General features: G+C 37.6%; 1 protein-coding gene across 1 annotated transcript in view; it reads right to left on the bottom strand.

The window, feature by feature from the left end:
* Window positions 1-17,149, bottom strand: part of LOC102227723 (endophilin-A1-like) — a 28,131-nt gene extending 10,982 nt beyond the window's left edge. Inside the window, exons 1-2 of the mRNA XM_005812332.3 lie at window positions 16,895-17,149; window positions 12-80 (exon numbers count right to left, since the gene is read on the bottom strand). Of these exons, the coding sequence (XP_005812389.1) occupies window positions 12-80; window positions 16,895-16,939 (114 nt within the window). The 5' untranslated portion in view covers window positions 16,940-17,149. The remainder of the gene's footprint in view (window positions 1-11; window positions 81-16,894) is intronic.
* Between the last annotated feature and the right edge of the window lie 259 nt (window positions 17,150-17,408).

The raw sequence follows: 17,408 nt of genomic DNA, 5'->3' as shown, positions 1-17,408 counted from the left end.
GGATAAATGACCTTTTCCATTTCCTTGAAGTCATCGTCCAGCTTGGTTCCTTCTGCTCCTCCGACTTTCTCGCTGACTTTCTGTGACGACGGCCGGAGAAAAACAGGAAAGACAGAAAGAGAGCGAGTTAATATTCTCATCCAGCGAACATTTTACAGCCAACAACGGGCTGATCTGAGAGCTAATGGACGGAAAACAGAGGAGGGCTGCTGCTGCTGCCGAGGAGGAAGATGGAAAAATGAGCTGATGTGTCTGATTATTTATGCAGGAAACATAAAAACATAAAAACTTTTGATCTGATAAACATCAGACCAAATACAGCTGTGATTATTATAAGATTTATAACTTTTGACATGTAGAGTTAATACCCTGAGTTCCTCTCTCCTTTGTACCGACTCCAAATGTAACATCTTCCCTTTAATTACTTCAAGACGTCTTCTTTTATCTCCATTTGTTCATTTAAAGTCATAAAAGAGTAATTAACCCTCCTTCACTTAAGGCCAGGTGACTCATTAGTTTCAGCTTTATCTAATTTTCTTGCTTCGTTTCTAAGAAAATCCATTTCAAGGCGAATCCTTCAGTCTTTAAACGCCTCGGTGAGCAGCAGCGTCTCTGTTTTCATCATTTCTGCTGCTGGATAGATGAATATATTCCAGATTTGAAGGTTTTCTAAACAGAAATCTAAACCAGAATCTCACCTGCAGTAGATAACCTTTCAATCGATTGTCAGTTAATCAGATTGTCAGCGTTGGAGCCAGATAAAACCTGATTTATACAGTCTTATAACATTTTTCTAATTTGCACACATCATTTTCTAACCTTCAAACTGTTGCCAAATTTTTTTTAGTTGTTTACACAGAAAGCTGAAGGTTACAGTCTGCAGAAACAAGCTTCACTGTCACATCCATACTGGCAAACAGCAAACAGGTCAGAATAAAACCTGAGGGAAAATAAAGGCAGAGCAGAAATGTTATGAAACCAGAAGGTTAGCTTAGCCAGTTAGCAAAAAAGTTGACCTGAATTCAAAGTCCAAATAAATACAAGCTGTAAAACAAAATGGTGGCCGCTGGTCAGACTGGTTCGTTTGTATAGAAAGTTTAGTTTGTTTGGGGAGATGTGAACAAAAAGCGAACCTACAAACCTCGGCCTCAGTTCGGTTGAAGTGAACTTTGACACGGGCCGAATGTATACAAGCAGAATGGAGACCGCGCCAAAAGCAGGAAGTGGACTACAGCGCAGGGCATTCTGGGTAAATACAACCAAAACAAATGCGACAGTCTAGACTCTAGTGCTAGCGCGACTAGCGCTAGCACTTGATTTTTTGCCAAAGACAAAAACATTTATCTAACAACTGATAAAATCTGACTTTGTGAAGAAGAAAGTGGTTTTTTTTCCAGAGGTTTCTGTATCATTTCCTTTGGTGGTTCTTGGTGCAGCGCCCCCACAGGCGAGGAGGGGAACAGGTTTTTCAAAAGGTTTGGCTTGTTTGACTCACAGAACCACATCAGCTGAAAATGTAACAGATGTTGGAGTTCTGGTCCCAAATCAAACCAAACATATCGAACTATAAAGTGTGAAAACACAAATCTCTGCTAACCTCGATGAACTAAAGCAATATTGTAAAGAAAAGTTTGATAAAGTCAGAAAGTAGAGTAGAATCATGGAGTTGACTATTTTGGCCAACAAATGAACCAACAAATCAAGCATATAAAACCTACATAATAACAAATATAAATAAAATAGTCCATTTAATTAGTTTTCTAAGCTAACAGAATCCACTTTAAGTGTTGAAAAGCGGTTTAATTCACATCTAAAGGTTACATAATGGCACCAGTGAGGCAGCTGGTTCAGGCCTCTTGGGTCACTGTGGGAGCAGGAAGCTGCAGAGCGACATTATTCGCTCTCATCGCCTCAGGTTGCAGCCATGGAGGAGCAGAGTGGGCCATCAGCCGCCCACGCTCCATTCACACACACTCACACCAATACGTTGGTAAACAAACACATAAAGGCCTCACATGGCGCCAGCAGCACCATGACCCGGCCCATAAATTACTGTAATGAGGCTAATTAGCAGAACAAAATATTTATATATCGATGGAGGGATGGGAAAAAACTGTAGCCAGCTGGATTTTAGGAGTTATAAATCAGTAACCCGTCCAGGCATCCTGGGATTCCTGCAGGAGGGAGATTATACTGTCTGGTTTTACAGTGGCATCAATCAAATAAAGCCTAATTGTTAACTGGAATTATTGGAATGTGAAGTGAATTTTATGTAGCAAAATTCAAAAGCTGTACACAGATATTTCAACTAGTGTGAAATATCTGAATGTGAGCGTCTGGGATCTAAAGCAGCTGCCTCCATCAAACAAACCAGCCAAACATGAACAGCTGAGTGCAGGTGTGAGTGACGATGCGTTCAAAGCCGCTCCGACGGGGGAAATATGTCACAGAAAAACACGGAACCACGGCGTTTTTAAACTGAGGAGCTTCTCGGAATAAAAAAGAAGTCAAATTTTAAATTAAAACAACGAGAGACCAAGACAGGAACGAAAAGTGTGAAGGACCGACAGATGGGGATGCAGTTACCATAGAGACGAGGATGTGAAAGCTTTCTATTATGCTTCCAGGAAACAAACACAAAGACAAACCTATCAGAGTGTTTTTTTGCCTGCTAGGGAGGAAACCTCAGCCTGGTCTCAGTGAGGTGTGTGTGTGTGTGTGTATGTGTGTTAAACTCTTACATAAGTCAATCTATCTCAGCAGTTTCATCTTTGCCATCCTTTATTGAGGGAAATCTAAAGTGTGTTTGACCTGTTTTTACTGCCAATATTATACAACAGATGGTTCAGTTGTTTGGAACCTGGATGATAAAGAGAAGATATGAGCTGCAGAAAGTAGAGAACAGACAACAATCACATCAATGTGAACAGTTAGGCAGAAATTAGTCACCAAGAAGTCGAGCAAACCGCTAATTAGAGGCAAGCTAACAACTCATCAGAGCCAGGCTGGTGGTTGAGTCAAATGTACAGTAAACCAGAGTTATGCTAATGTCTAGCATTAGACATTAGCATAACTAATGCATAACTAATGCTAATGTCTAACTTACTTATCAGAGTCAAGAATCAAGCTAGCAGTAACTCAAACTTAAGCTAACAGTTGGTCAGACCTGAAAAGTCACTAACAGTCAAGTTAAATCAAAAATAGTGAATCCTAAGGAGATTTCTTTTCATCCAATACAAGAAATGCAAACATTTCTTTTCTCTATTATTCATCTTTATGATCCATAATTGGTCTTATGACAGTTTTCTCAGTGGTGCAGTCTAGAGAAAGCTACTTTAGAAGCTCTTAAGTAAATGGGAATGTTGTCTCTGTTGGGTATTAGTTGGATTTTTTCGCCGGAGGGCTAACAAGTCTGCAGTAGGTTGTTTATTTTACAGACATGATAACTTCTACAGCTTGTTAGCCACCTACCCAAGACTAATGCACGGTGGCCAAACAATGTGTAGCACAAAACCCCCTAACACCAACGTAGAAAGGTTAGCATTAGTTCCTCTTCCTCATAACACAACAAACAGCTGGTTGACTGTCTTTGTGCGCATAATTGCACAATTGCAAACTTCATGCTTTGACTCTTTTGCCAAATCTAAAAAGTTAATTTACGTCGCACAAGAAGGTTAAATCTCAGCTGTAATGTGATAAAATGGCAGAAAGTTGTAGGAACATGAAAAGTTAACCGACTCTTTAACAGGCCCATCTGTTCTGCTTCTCTCCTCCTCCTCCACAGTTTCTCTCCCGTTATTCAGGACTCTCGCTGCCTCTGCTGTTTTTTCTCCTCCATCTTCCCTCTGTGGCTCTCTTGTCCTTTTATTTCTCGTCTTACATCCACACTCGCTTTCTGCTGAGTCACTCCCCGCCGAGGCCTGCAGGAAAATCAGCTTAATTACAACGCTGCCGTGACAAATGTCGGAGGTCGTGGCACCCTGACAGCAGATGGAGGCCCCTGCTCTCCAGAGGAGAACTGGACTATCAGGAGACGGAGAACTTGGCAGCCGGAGTCAGTTCATCTTATCAGCCTGCCAAAGTCCCCAGACTCCATCTTAGACGGCAGATACCAGAGGACTGATGGACAGTTTGACCAACGACTGATTAGTGTTCGAACGTTGGTGCAGGATTCTTTTGGATCAGAGCCCAGAGTCGTCCTAATGAGATGCATTTCTGCATTTTAAGTTTGAACTTGTGGTCCAGAATGTTTTATAACTCAAAACTGCAGCGTCAGCAGCAAACTTTAGATTTCCAAGCCTTTATTTTAAGGTCTTGTTCTTCTATTGCCCCCATTACTGCAGGTTCATTTATGTTTATTGGGTGTGGAAACATTTTTAATAAAAATCACTGGACCTATATCCTAAATGCCACGATTATCTCCAAAGTTTGTCCATTTTATGTCCTGTTGCAACACTGAATCGGATTTATGATATTTCTACAGAAGGGATGTCAAAGTGTGGTCTGGGGGCTGTTAGCAGCACTTTGAATGATTGCTTACGGCCGCAATCAATTTAGGAAAGGAGCACATCTGGCCTCCAGGCTCCTTTATATTTAGGGTCACATTTTCACATTTTCAAAATCTTCTTAAAAGTGACCTATTATGCTTCCTTGACAGGTTAGGATAAATGTTCATCACATGTTTTTGCACAAACTCATTCTTACATGATGGGATTTCAGTCTGCTCAGTTCTGCCTATTTTGTTTTACTTGTTGTCACTGAATCCAAATAAGCTGCTGCTGGCTTATATACATATTTTAATGTGAGGTTTAAGAGGTTAAATAAAAATAAATCTACAAAATGTCTCAACCTGAGTGTAATTTCCTTGTAGTTTGTTGTATGTTTTGGCCTTCAAGGGTTTTCAATTTTATTTTTTTGGCTCTCTTCTGAATAAAAGAAAAATGCACCACTGATGTTGGCTGCTTCGTCTTTTCCTTCCCGCCTGTAATGATTTTATTGCCTGTGGTGCCGATTCCTTCGCCTGCTCCGTTTGTTTCCGCGGCAGCAGGGACGCTTGCATCATCCGTGTGCATCATCTGTCGGTTAGACGCTCGACCAGAAACCCGAACAGAAACGGCTTTAATTAGCCGAGGAAACGTGACGACCCGACCCAGAGAGGCGGTTCGGCCGTAAATCACTGAAATGTTTCAGTGTTTAGACAAAGAGAAAGCAGGGAGGGTTTAAGGTTTAGGTTTTATGATGTGGAACTAAAAACATCAATAAAAATCTCCAGGAACAGAAAGAGAAACATCGACCTTCTCCACTTCGTTCATGTAACATTTTGATCCTGGATTTTAGTGTTTTATGTAAATTATTACAGAAATGTGACACATTCTGTGTGACTATAAGCTGTGATGATTAATGGTTGCCATTTATTTTCTCTTGGAAATCCTCAGCAGGAGGTTGAGAGGCTGGAAGAGGATGGAGAAAAGAAATGTGACCGAGAGACGAGGCAAAAAATGATGGGCTGCTAGATTTAGATCATAGAAAGAAAAGATCAGATCTGGTTCATTTAGAGATTTACATTTCATTATTAAAACAGATTAAACCATTAAATCTGTTAAATGTGACGCTTAGCCAATCAGAAACATGTAATGTTGTTTTATTTCACGCTTTGGGGTCAGAGGTCAGGTCAGAAGCTGAAATAATACTTCAGTTTTTCCACAAAGCCGTCTACATCATCGTCTACATGAACACATGAGGGACAAGTTTTCACTCTGTAAAAAATAAAAAAAATAAGGTTTAGCATTAAAAATAATGCTGTTTCCATGGGAACGGAGGGCAAAAATAGTTAAAAACTTTCCCATTTTAAAGAAAAACATCCCGTGATGAATTTCTAAAGAATAAAAAATCATCAAAATAAATCACTAATATTGCAAATCCCTACAAATATATAAAAGTTCTTCACCGTTTCACTCAGGCTGATGGTTTAAAATACAGATTTATGAACTAATGAAAGAGTAGGAACAATTACTAAAGTAGAAAAGTTAATATAAAAACTATTCAATTAAAAATGCAAAAATTAGTTTATTGTGATTCTTTTCCTTTGTTTTAATTGCCCTACATTTTTAATGAAATCTGTACGTCATTAAAGATTAAAAAACTTAATAATTATTTTGTTTTACCTTAATAAAATAAAAAATCAGGATGTTTTCTCCAGTTTTCCATATTTTCTTTGACCCTAGGATCCACTTATTGAAGCTGGCTATATGTGATTATATGAAAATATGAAACATTGTCAAAATGTTTCTGAAGTGTTGAGGATTATTCCTCCACAGCCTCTTTAATCTCCTGCAGCGTGTAAATGTTGGAGCTCTTCAGCTGGTATCCTGTCATCCGCCCTCAGTTTAAACTGGGTTCAGAGTGGAGGCGTGCGACAGGAACGGAAAACTCAATTCTCACTGAAAGCTTCAAGAAATATCCTGAGAGACTTTCAGGTTGTGAGAGGAGAAGCAGAGATCTTTGATGAAGGAGGATTTTATCTCTGTAATCAGAACCAGAGCCGATCAATCAGATTGATCCGAAGGCGGCTTTAATCCAGACATGATAGGAAAGATGGAAAAAATAAAGAGACTGAGGAGCAGAAACTAAGAGGGTCTTGATATTCTTGGTTTGATTTGAGACCAAAACTTCAACATTTGTGTCATTTTCAGCTGCTGTGGTTTTCTTTCTCTCTGCTGTGTGTCAATCCAACTGACACAGGTTGAAAAACCTGTTCCCCTCCTGGCCTGTGGGGGCGCCACCCAGGAAACACTGAAGGAAACAAATCAAAAACCTCTGAAAAAACGTTTGGAGCGGCTTTTTGGGGGTTTGCGGATTCACACCTCCCCAAAACGAGCCAGACGTTTTAGCCGAACAAACTGGAACTGGATTAACGCGAACTAAACATTTCACCCTGAACCAGGAGGCAGAAATGAGGCGACTGACGGCAGCAGAACCGGTTGGTGAGAGTTTCTCTGAGACCTTTTTGGGTTCCTGCAGGAATCCTGACCAGCTGCACTGCAGCAGCTGCTGCAGCATTAACTAAACATGAGAGCAGAGGGGAAACCAGCTGCAGCTCACCGCAGCTTCAACTACAGGATGTAGGAAAAAAACTTCAAAACCTGCAGAAAACACCAGATTCACTGAAACTAAACAGACACTGCAGCCTACAGCAACGTTTTCTACGGTTTTATTATCCCAAAACTTATTTGCAACAAATTCTCTGACATTTTTTGACTTTTGAAACGTCCCAGATTTTTGTCAGCCGATTCCAGAAAATTTGCAATGAACTCAATAATGTGCATTAGTGCCAAAAAGGTGGGAATCCGATGATTTTTGCGTGAATTGTGAATAGTTTGACTCAATAATGTTTGAGTTTCAGTGATTAAATACAAACATGGACAAAAATACCTGCTACTTCTATGTGATTTCTGAAATAAAATGTACTTATTGTGTGGAATATAACTTCCTTCTGTCAAAGTTGATTCAAATATCTTCAATATGTGAAACTAGCAGCAACAAGTGGAGGAGGGGGAGCGCTGTTTCCTCTCTTAGGCATTAAAACTAATATAAACAACAGGAATGATATGAGAATGACGTCTATATTGTAAAAATGGTAATGTTTATGTGCCACAGCAGCTGATTCCTGTTTGAAACATTAATTATCTGTGGCTAATAGAGTCGATTAAAGTGAAAGGAGAAGAAGAAACGATGCAACAGAAACACCCCAAAGCCTCCGGATCCATTTCTGCCCTCATTACTATTCACACCATGAAGTCGGACGTAAAGCGGCGCTGGAGTCACGACTCGCTGGCGGTAAAATCAAAAACACATCTGACACAAAAACAACTAAATCCTGCAGCTTATGGAGCAACTAAGACTTTTCATTTTTACAGTTTACATTTTGATCATAAAACAAACAACTGCTAAATGAAAATAAGAATTAATTCATTTTTATTTTAAGAAACCAAACTGAACACAACTGTCCCAGTTCGACCAGACAGTGGCGCTGCTTTGTGTCAGTTTCACTGAGTAACTTTACTTTATGACTGAAAGTTTGGTTTTATCAACTGAAGCTATTTAACGTTCAAAAAATAAAAGCACTTATTTTTGGTCAGTTTGTTCAGAATGATGGAGTTCAACCAAAGATTTTCCCAACACATGACAAAAACGCCTCACATGTCCAACAAAAACATCAACTGATCAGAGAGTCGGATCTGATCAGAGGCTCATCAGCGCCGTTAGTTAGTCAGTCGTTAAGATTTAATTAGTTCAATTGATCAGTTTTCTCTGTTTTCAGCACCAGGACTTTCCTGCTGCGTGTTTCTGATCCGCAGAACCAAACGGACTCCGACTCCAAGAAGAGACAAACCGTTTTAGTGGAGTTAATGTCAGGGTCTGTAACTAATTAACTGAAACTAAACGCATTTTAATCGATAAGAATACACTGACAGACGTTTTCAATTCAAAAACCAATTTTTTCTGCTAAATTATTGACTAAATAGACATGAGATCAAATATATTTATTGCTTGTAACCTTTTATTTAGGTTGTTCAACCATAAAATTGTAAATATATGCAAAATATATGTATTTACATTATTGTGTACAAAATAAATCAAAGTGTAAATAAATATTAAATAAGCGTTTGGTTTGTAGCTTTCATTTTCCCGCAGCTACAGCTGATCTTGAACACGTTTAGATTTTTGTTAATAAGTTTGAATTTTGTACAGTTTGTTTTATTACGCCTGGAGATTTTATATCAAAAAACTGATTAATGGTGTTAAAATTTTAACCTGTTAAAGTCTTTGTAATTATTTTATAATCATGATGTGATGATTATGTTGCACAAACAGGATAATTTCATCCAGAAGGTGGCAGCAGCACAAAAGTTGATGGTTTTATTGCGATTTTCTGTGATATCGATAAGAATTATGATTAAAAAACTTTTTTTTTAACTTATTTTTTAGGAAACTGCATTCATAGACACACAAACAGAAATTATACTCTTGGAAAACATTAATTTCCTCAGGAATGTGATTCATATCTCTAAGCTGCACACAAAGACATTTAATCATATTTTCTTATTGAATGAAAAAAACAGTGGAGAAAACTGTAAAATTAAAATTTCCAATAATATTGACAGTTTTTTTTGTAAATTGTCGTTATTTTAAATATTTTGAGTGAATAAATCAAATTTTATACCATGATCCAATTTTGTCATGATAAATAAATATGATAAATGCCGTTATGTTATAATGTGATGGACTGCTACAGCTAGCTGTGAAGCTAACAGCAGGTCCGTTTATTTTATTAAAATATTATAACAAAAACAGAAAAATTAGCTGTAAGCTTCCTTCCTGATGTGACCTTTAACCTCCGCCTAGCAAGAGTTCATCATAAACAGTCGTCATCGTCTGTCGGAGCCGCACAGAGACGAGGTCAAAGGTCACGGTTCAGCTGGAATGATCTTCCTCTGCCTCCCCGTCACGAGCGATGCCCTCAAGGATGATTAATTATTGAGCTACAGAACGAGCCAAAAGTGAGTGTGTGTGTGTGTGTGTGTGTGTGTGTGTGTGTTGGCATCACGCCTGCTCTCTGCCGACACGCGTGTGGTTGCCATGACAACACGGTCCACGGAGCCGGCAGGAACAGAAGGAGAATTAAACACATTTACGTTGTTTACGCCCTTTATGTCCAATTATAAATGTCATATTTAATTCTCCTTTAATCTAAATGTCAATTTTTTAAGAAAAAATGAGCTTAAAAACATAAATTGAACAAATAATAGACAGAATGTAGTGTAATTTTTTAGACTTTGGATCAATTTACTTAAAATCTGAATAAAATTACTGGATTTAGTTTAATTATTGTTTATAAAGTTAATCATTTTGAGTCTGAATGATGGATGGGCAATATTAGCAAAACGTTATTTCAGGTTATATTTCTTTAAATACCTCAATAACAATATTCTGCATTTTACTTATATAAACTAAATTTGTCCAAATATGTAGCTTCAAGAGTTTTTTTTCTACTTTCCTTTTTAAACAGTGACCAGATAAAAAAAGATATTAATATATATATAAATATATATATATAAATCTCATAATACACGTAGTGTGTCAAAGAAATAAGTGTAAATAAGTATTAAATAAGTGTTTTTGTTTATAGCGTCTGTGTTCCCACAGCTAAAACCGACACAAATAGATTTTTATTAATAAATTACTCTTTCCATTAATGGGATAAAAATAAATTAATGAACCACTTCAACCGTTTTCTACAATATTAGAAATATGTTAAAAGATGCATAATTCCTTATTTCAGTAAGACGGTGATTCATTTTTGGGTCAGCAGATTAGTAATCTGCTGATCCAAAAAATGTAAACTTAATACGAAATTTTTGCAGAATTTGCACCAGGTTAAGTTCTGGGTTGAACATATTTACAGACAATGATTTTTTTTTACTTAAATATTAAATGCATATAATTTTTTGCACAGTTTTGACTTAATTACGACTTTGAATATGTTGTTCTTTCAGCAAATTATTTCAATAATCAGATTAATCATAGTTAATTGTTTCAGTCATTTCATATGTAAAGAAAACTGAATTGGAAGTAAAAATCTAGATTTCTAGATTTGACCTCATTTCCTCGTGGTTCTTTGTGCTTCTTCTGCGTTTCTACACCTGGACATCGATCTGTTCTCGCTCTCGGGTTTCATTCGGGTCGCCGGTGTCTCGTTTCCCGCTCCGTCGCCGTCGCCAACGCGGTTGATGCCGCCGCTCTGCTCTGGGCTGCGTGAGGAAACGCTGCCATGCCGGGACGTGGCCTACATTTTAGTTTTAGTTTTCAGATTCCTCCGCTGTGTTCGGATTCCAGCACAAACGAATCCATTGATGTAAAAAGGAAGGAAAACACCGAACAGCTCAGTTCTTATTGGACAAACACTAATATTAAAAAACCTTTAACGTTACACTGAGAATTAAAATTAAAATGCCAAATCCATAAATGATCCTATTGCTGTTAAAATGATTAAAATGTTTATTCTGGATTTCCTTCCACAAATTTCTCACTGCAGTTTACTGGAGTTCTGGCCCATTCCTCCAGACAGAACCGGTGGAACTGGGTCAGGTTCTGGGGTCAGAGGTCAGGGGTCAGGTTAAACTCTGGCTAAAGGAAACATTTTTCCAAAATGTTACTCAAAAGTAGCATTGCTTCATAATACAGTTAGTTGCTAAAGTAAAAGTATAAAGTAAAACATAATAAAAATTCTCCTAAAAGTTATTTTTTCCCAAAAACGTTTTTTAAGTAAATGTAACTAGCTAATTCTGGTAATGTTTTTTATTTTAATTAGGGAACTAATAGCAAAAGTCTGGAAATTGACCAAAACTACAAAAACAAACAAAAATATCCCAGTAGGAGTCCAACAAAACCTTGTAGAAACTCGTATTAAAAGAACTGGAAATATCGATCCATATCAATAATTATTGATTTTTTGTTTTAAATATCTGAAATACTGACCAGCTGTTGATGTGACGTTTCCTGTTTCATCCAGTTTTCTCTCCACACAGTTTATTTTTAATTTTTGAGCAGTTGTGAGTCAAAATGGCGGAACTTTAAACTGCTACTCAACAAGTTGTTGCTAGGTAACCAAAGAATGAGTTAGTTGCTAGGTAACCAAAGAACGAGTTAGTTTGTTGATTCTAGTCTGTGGTCATCTCCCAGAATGCTGTGCGGTTCTGGGTCAGAGTTCAGTGAATACTCCATCAGGCATCTTATCGAATGATATTGATCTTGCATCTATTGCGATAATGTTATTGATTTATTGTCCAGTCATAAAAGAGCTAATGTTTAGCTAACTTGCAGCTCCAGCTCTTGTTTTAGTTTATAAATAAATGTTTTTTTTTACCTGTAATTACCTGTTAAAGATGGAGGACGTAATGTGGTGTCAAGTTTTTAATCAGGATAATCATGAGCCAGCCGTACGGCTCTCTGCGCTCGGTGTGTGAAACATGAATAAAGCATTTTAGCGAATCAGATCACAGCGGCCAACATCTGCAGGGATCATCATCATCATCATCATCATCAAAGAGACGACCAATCAGCTTCCAGAGCCACCAGTCGGCGATGTCTCGTGCTGCCAGCCGCTTTCCCATAATGCCTTCTGTCGATTCCCTGATCTATTTCAGGCATCATCTCACCTCACTGCAAGCATCTGATTCAAGCTTTGATTTTCTTTCATCTCAAACATCAAGCCAGATCCTTGAACTGATCAGTGGGATTTCCTCTGCTTTTGAAAGCAATAAAAATGTTTATTATGATTCAAAGTTACAAGTTTCTCTTTAAAATCTAAGTTAATAAAGAGAAAAATGTCAACTATTATGATTACCACCTTAAAAATGAACATTTAGACAATACTCTTTGATGTCTCACACTAAAATAAGTCCTTTTAAGAGGCTTTAATCTCTTAAAAGATTAAGAGTGTTTTATCTCTCAGACCAACACAAAGTAATGTAAAGCAGAATAAAAATTATGGATTTCAACATTTTTAGCAAATAAAAATCCATAAAGTTTTGGCGTGCAGAAGCATTCAGCCCTCATGAAGACAAAGTTTGTAGAGATTCACACACAGGAAGTCTCTTTAGACGCCTAGAAAATGAAGTTTTATCAATTATTTTGCTGAAATCAGATGTTCAGAAGAAAACATCTGGAAACATCAGTTTCAAGTCCCAATTTTTCTACTGAATTTTCCCGTTTCAGGATTCAAATAAATTTAACTAAATCAGAAAATTTTTATTATGTTTCTCATGTAATAAAAACTGTAGATTGGGATGTTGGAATACCAACTTCCCAAATACCATTGTGTCACTGCTATTTGACACAGTATTATCTGGCGTTGGCGAAGCAGCCAATCCAGGAGCGGCATTCGTTTCCTTCCTGTTGATTGGCTGAACCCCAAAGATCTGAAACATGGGAGATGTTAATGTTAGTTTCTGTTGTGCTGCTAAGACAGTTTCCTTTAGGGTTGAAAAATGTATCACAATATAAGTGTTTCATTTGAATCAATATTGATCATTATTGATTAGTTTTTAGTTTTAAATATCTGAAATATTTCCAAAATGGTGGCGTGACATTTTCTATTCTATCTATTCACTTCATGTTTTTTATTTCTAAGCAGTTTTAAGGCACAGTGGTGAAACCTTAAACTGCTGCTGCGCATGTTACTCAACAGGTTGTTGCTAGGCAACCACAACTCACTCATCAGGCTGTTGCTAGGCAACCAAAGAGCGAGTGAGTTTGTAAAGTCCATCAATGTGTTTTAGCTAGCCGTCTTTTCTCTGCCTACATCTCAGTTCAGTGAAACTATTGAATATTTTATATTTTAATCGATCAGATGTTTATTGCAGTAGATATTGTTATTGATTTATTACCAGCCCGTTTCCACGGTGAGTATTAATGTATATTAATGAATGTTTGATGTTTGAACTGTTAAAATATTAATTAAATATCTGCATTTTAGAAGGCAGGTTGGCTGTGGCTCCTAACTCCTGCGAGTACCGGGGGTCTACTGTAGGTCTGGACTTTGACTAGACCATTCCAACACATGAATATGCTTTGTTGTAAACTATCTTGTAACTTTTAGACGAATCTCTGCTCCTACACAGAGAACGTTACACGTGTCTGCTGAACTTTTCAGATTTTTATTTGTAAAATAAAAATGAAACTATTTTACTTCACAGTAAAAATATACACCAGTTTGTGTTGGTTTATCCCATAAAACCCAGTAAAGACACCGTGTGGCTCCAGAGGGATGAATAATTTAGCAAACAGAATAAAATCTAAAGTCACGCAGAGCAGAAGGAGCAGGATGGTTCGTGCTGCTGTGCTTTTTATTTTTATGTTTTTGCTTCCTGCTCTGCTGCAGTGACCCAGTTTTCACCCTCAGGGATCAATAAACATCATCTCCTCTCTTTATCGGCGCTGCCGCCTGACAAACGCCACAGAGATGTGCAGGAATCCGTCCCGCTGACAGCCGGACAGAAAACAGGAAGATTCCTCCTGGAGTTTATCTGGTCTCAGACGGGAAACATTTCATGATGCTGCAGGAGCTCAGAGCACTAAATGAAGGTGGAATTAATTAGATTTTTATTTAATTTTGATTATTTTTAATGTCTCCTGAAGCCGCTGTTGAAGTTTATATGATGCCCCAGATTTTAAAATGTTTCAGACGTTTTTGTCTAAACAACAGCAGTGACCTTAGAGAAGCAATTGCTGCTGCGCATCAACCTGGGAAGGATTATACAGATATTTTTTAATCTTAGTGAAGTTAAAGTGAAATAAAGGGGAAAATTGCAGAGCTCACAGAAAAAGTTAAAAACCATTAGGATGTGATTAAAGTTATTTAATCCAGTTAATTTCAGGGTCTGAAGTAAGCCCTATATTCAATTCAAAAACCTTTTTTAAAGCTAAATTATTGAATAAATATCACCAAAATATTATCAACATTCCATAAAGTAGTTTTTAGAAAATAACTACTTCATTCCTCAAATATTATGACTTTATTCTCCACCTGAAATCAAAGTCCAAATAAACAGAAGCTTCAAAGCCAAACAAGATGGCCGCCCTGGGCGCAGTGACATCACTCTGAACTTTGGAGACCCAAAAAGTTCATGGTGGAAAAAAAAAATCCAGATTTTCAGAAAACAAAAAGGGGCATTGCTAGCAAACATTAAATCAACGGTTAGGAGTTTTTATCGGCATGTAAACAACTGGACTTTCCTCTGACGGGTTTCCAGAACCAACAGCAGCAAAGTGAAGAAGAAGAAACCGGAGGACTAACGAGACGGAGACGGAGAGGATGCTGAGCGGAGGAGACAGGATGTCCGTCCGCGCTCCGTCTCCGTCTCCTAAACAGAACCAACAGGCAGCCGACAGGCAGAGCAGCGGGTCAGAGGTTCTGCTCATTAACAACCGGGTCAGCCGCTTCGCCTGGTTCTGATCGCACAAATACAGACAGATGAGCTTCAGTCAGAAGTAAAGGTTCGGTTTGAAAGACGGAGAGATGATGAAAGGATGAAAAGAAGATGGAAATATGGAGCGATGAATGAATGAGGAGGAAAACAGAGAAATTTAATATCAAAGCTCCGTGTTCAGAATAATAAAACCTGCTGAAGGAACGTGGTGATAGGAAACGACGGAGCGCAACAGAAACAAACATGAAGTCTATTAAAATTCTGCTAACAAACAAAGAGACGACAAGAAACATGTAAAACAGGAAGGATCAGAAAAACCAGGATTTAAACAATGTCACAGAGACGGAGGAAGAAAATATTACAAGAGATTTGATTATTAAAAAATCCACCTTTCCATTCTCCTCTCAACATCAGTACAATACAGAACCAATCTATTGATCATTTTTCTGATAAACTGATTCATAACTGAATAGCAAAAGACGCTTAATAAGAGATTTATTTTTACAGAATTTGAATCAGCTGCTGTTTGTTGTTCTGGGTAAAACAGATTTACAAACATTTAGTTTATCATAAATGTGGGATGTTTGTTTTTTGACCAGTCTGGCTTTTCTTTGGACTTTGGTAACTTGTAATATTTCTTCTGGTAAACCGTTAAAAGCCCAGCAGGTGAAGAACAAAATTAAATATTTCAGGCAAAGCGAAAAAACTCCAGCAAATAATCAGGATCTAAAAGGTAAATATTGACAAAACAGTGAAAAAATAATTTTTAAAAACTGAAAGAAGACCAGAGTTTTCAGCTAATATCTAAAAATGTGTTATCTGCTATATGTATCAAACAAAACACACCAGACGTGACCTTTGAACTCATTCTTACCGCTTTCATAAACGCTCTACTAAATATCCTCCACAGACTTTTAAAACGAGCCGCAACAACTTTTAATCAAACACAAACAGCATCCAGGATGTAGCTAGCACCATGTGGTCACATGGTTCCTGAAGCTCTCATTTGATTGGCTGACAGGTCCACCATGACGACTCCTTCCCAGGAAATAGCAACTTAACTAAATACAGTTAAAAAAATAAATAAATGACGGATGAATTTAAGTTAAAGAAACGCTTAAAATTGTGAACAATAACAGAGAAAAGATGCTGATAGAGAATAACATGAATTAATAGGTTAAAAGACAAAAAGAGAATAAAATGGATGAATAAAAGGTGAACATAGACTGAGAGATTTCTTCATATAGAAAGGTGAGAAGGAATGATGGAGTGATAATAGATGGGAGTTTGGATGATCTGAAATAAAATACAAATGAAAATCGAGACATGCTAATTAAGACTGATGAAGAAAGTAAAGAAAAAAGAAAGGATGGAAGATGGAGGGATGACGGCGGAAGAATGTGGAGGAGGATGGAGGGAATTCCCTGTTGCTTGAAGCAACAGCCAATCAGCTCTGCAGACCTCCAGCACATAAACTGTTACATAATGTTACAGAAGGGGGTTCACCCTCATTTTAACGCTAAAAACACACAAAATATCGCGAGAATTGTTCAAGCGTCTCAATAAAACAGCAACCGATTGAGAATTTAATTTGAAAAATCTAAAAAAAAGAGGAAACATTATAAACTGAACATATGAGCAAATATATTCATAGAAATGTTGCCAAATAACACATCACGGCTTTGATTGGATAAAATAAACACATTAGAAACTATATTTATGAAGAATTGGAGCGTTTTATGGATAACGAAGAAAATGAGATGCAGTGTTTACCTCGCAGCTCTTCAGGTTTCAGTAAATAAACTGACTTTCATCAAATTCAGCCGCATTAATGTGTAATTATTGCCTAAAAAGAGACCCGAACATGAAAAAGTAACAAATATATGAACACGTTGTCTTTTTACCTGGGTGGCTTTATGGAACTGCTTTTTCAACCCCGCGACAGACATCCTCTCTTCGGCTTCACAGGCAGAAATAAAGAGCGGAAATAAAGATTTCAGGCTATTTCCGGCGGGCTGGAGGCTTTGACTCGCGCTCAGAGGAGAAAGTGTCGGTAAATCCTCCAGGTAGCGGCGGATACGGTCCGATTTTCCCGAGGAAACTGGAGGAAAGAGGAGCCAGCGAGGATGATGATGGTCAGACCAAACCCAGCTGGATCTATTTTCAGGCGGACACAGATCGTCTAATAACAAGATGAGTCACCCCAACTGGAAACATGGGGCAGTTTTTGAAACGAGCTGGAAAATGAAAAACGTCAGTCATTATGACTGGAATGACTTTGAACAAATTATTTAAATCTGATATTTTATCAAATGTACATACTGTTAATTTTTATATGTGAATTGTTGTTACTCATTTAATTTAAGATGATTTAAAATAAATTCTTTAAAATGGGACTTTTAAAAATGAAATGTAAGT

Source organism: Xiphophorus maculatus, chromosome 14 (assembly GCF_002775205.1).
Source record: "Xiphophorus maculatus strain JP 163 A chromosome 14, X_maculatus-5.0-male, whole genome shotgun sequence".
Lineage (NCBI taxonomy): Eukaryota > Metazoa > Chordata > Actinopteri > Cyprinodontiformes > Poeciliidae > Xiphophorus > Xiphophorus maculatus.
This window is presented reverse-complemented; position numbering and strand designations above follow the sequence as displayed.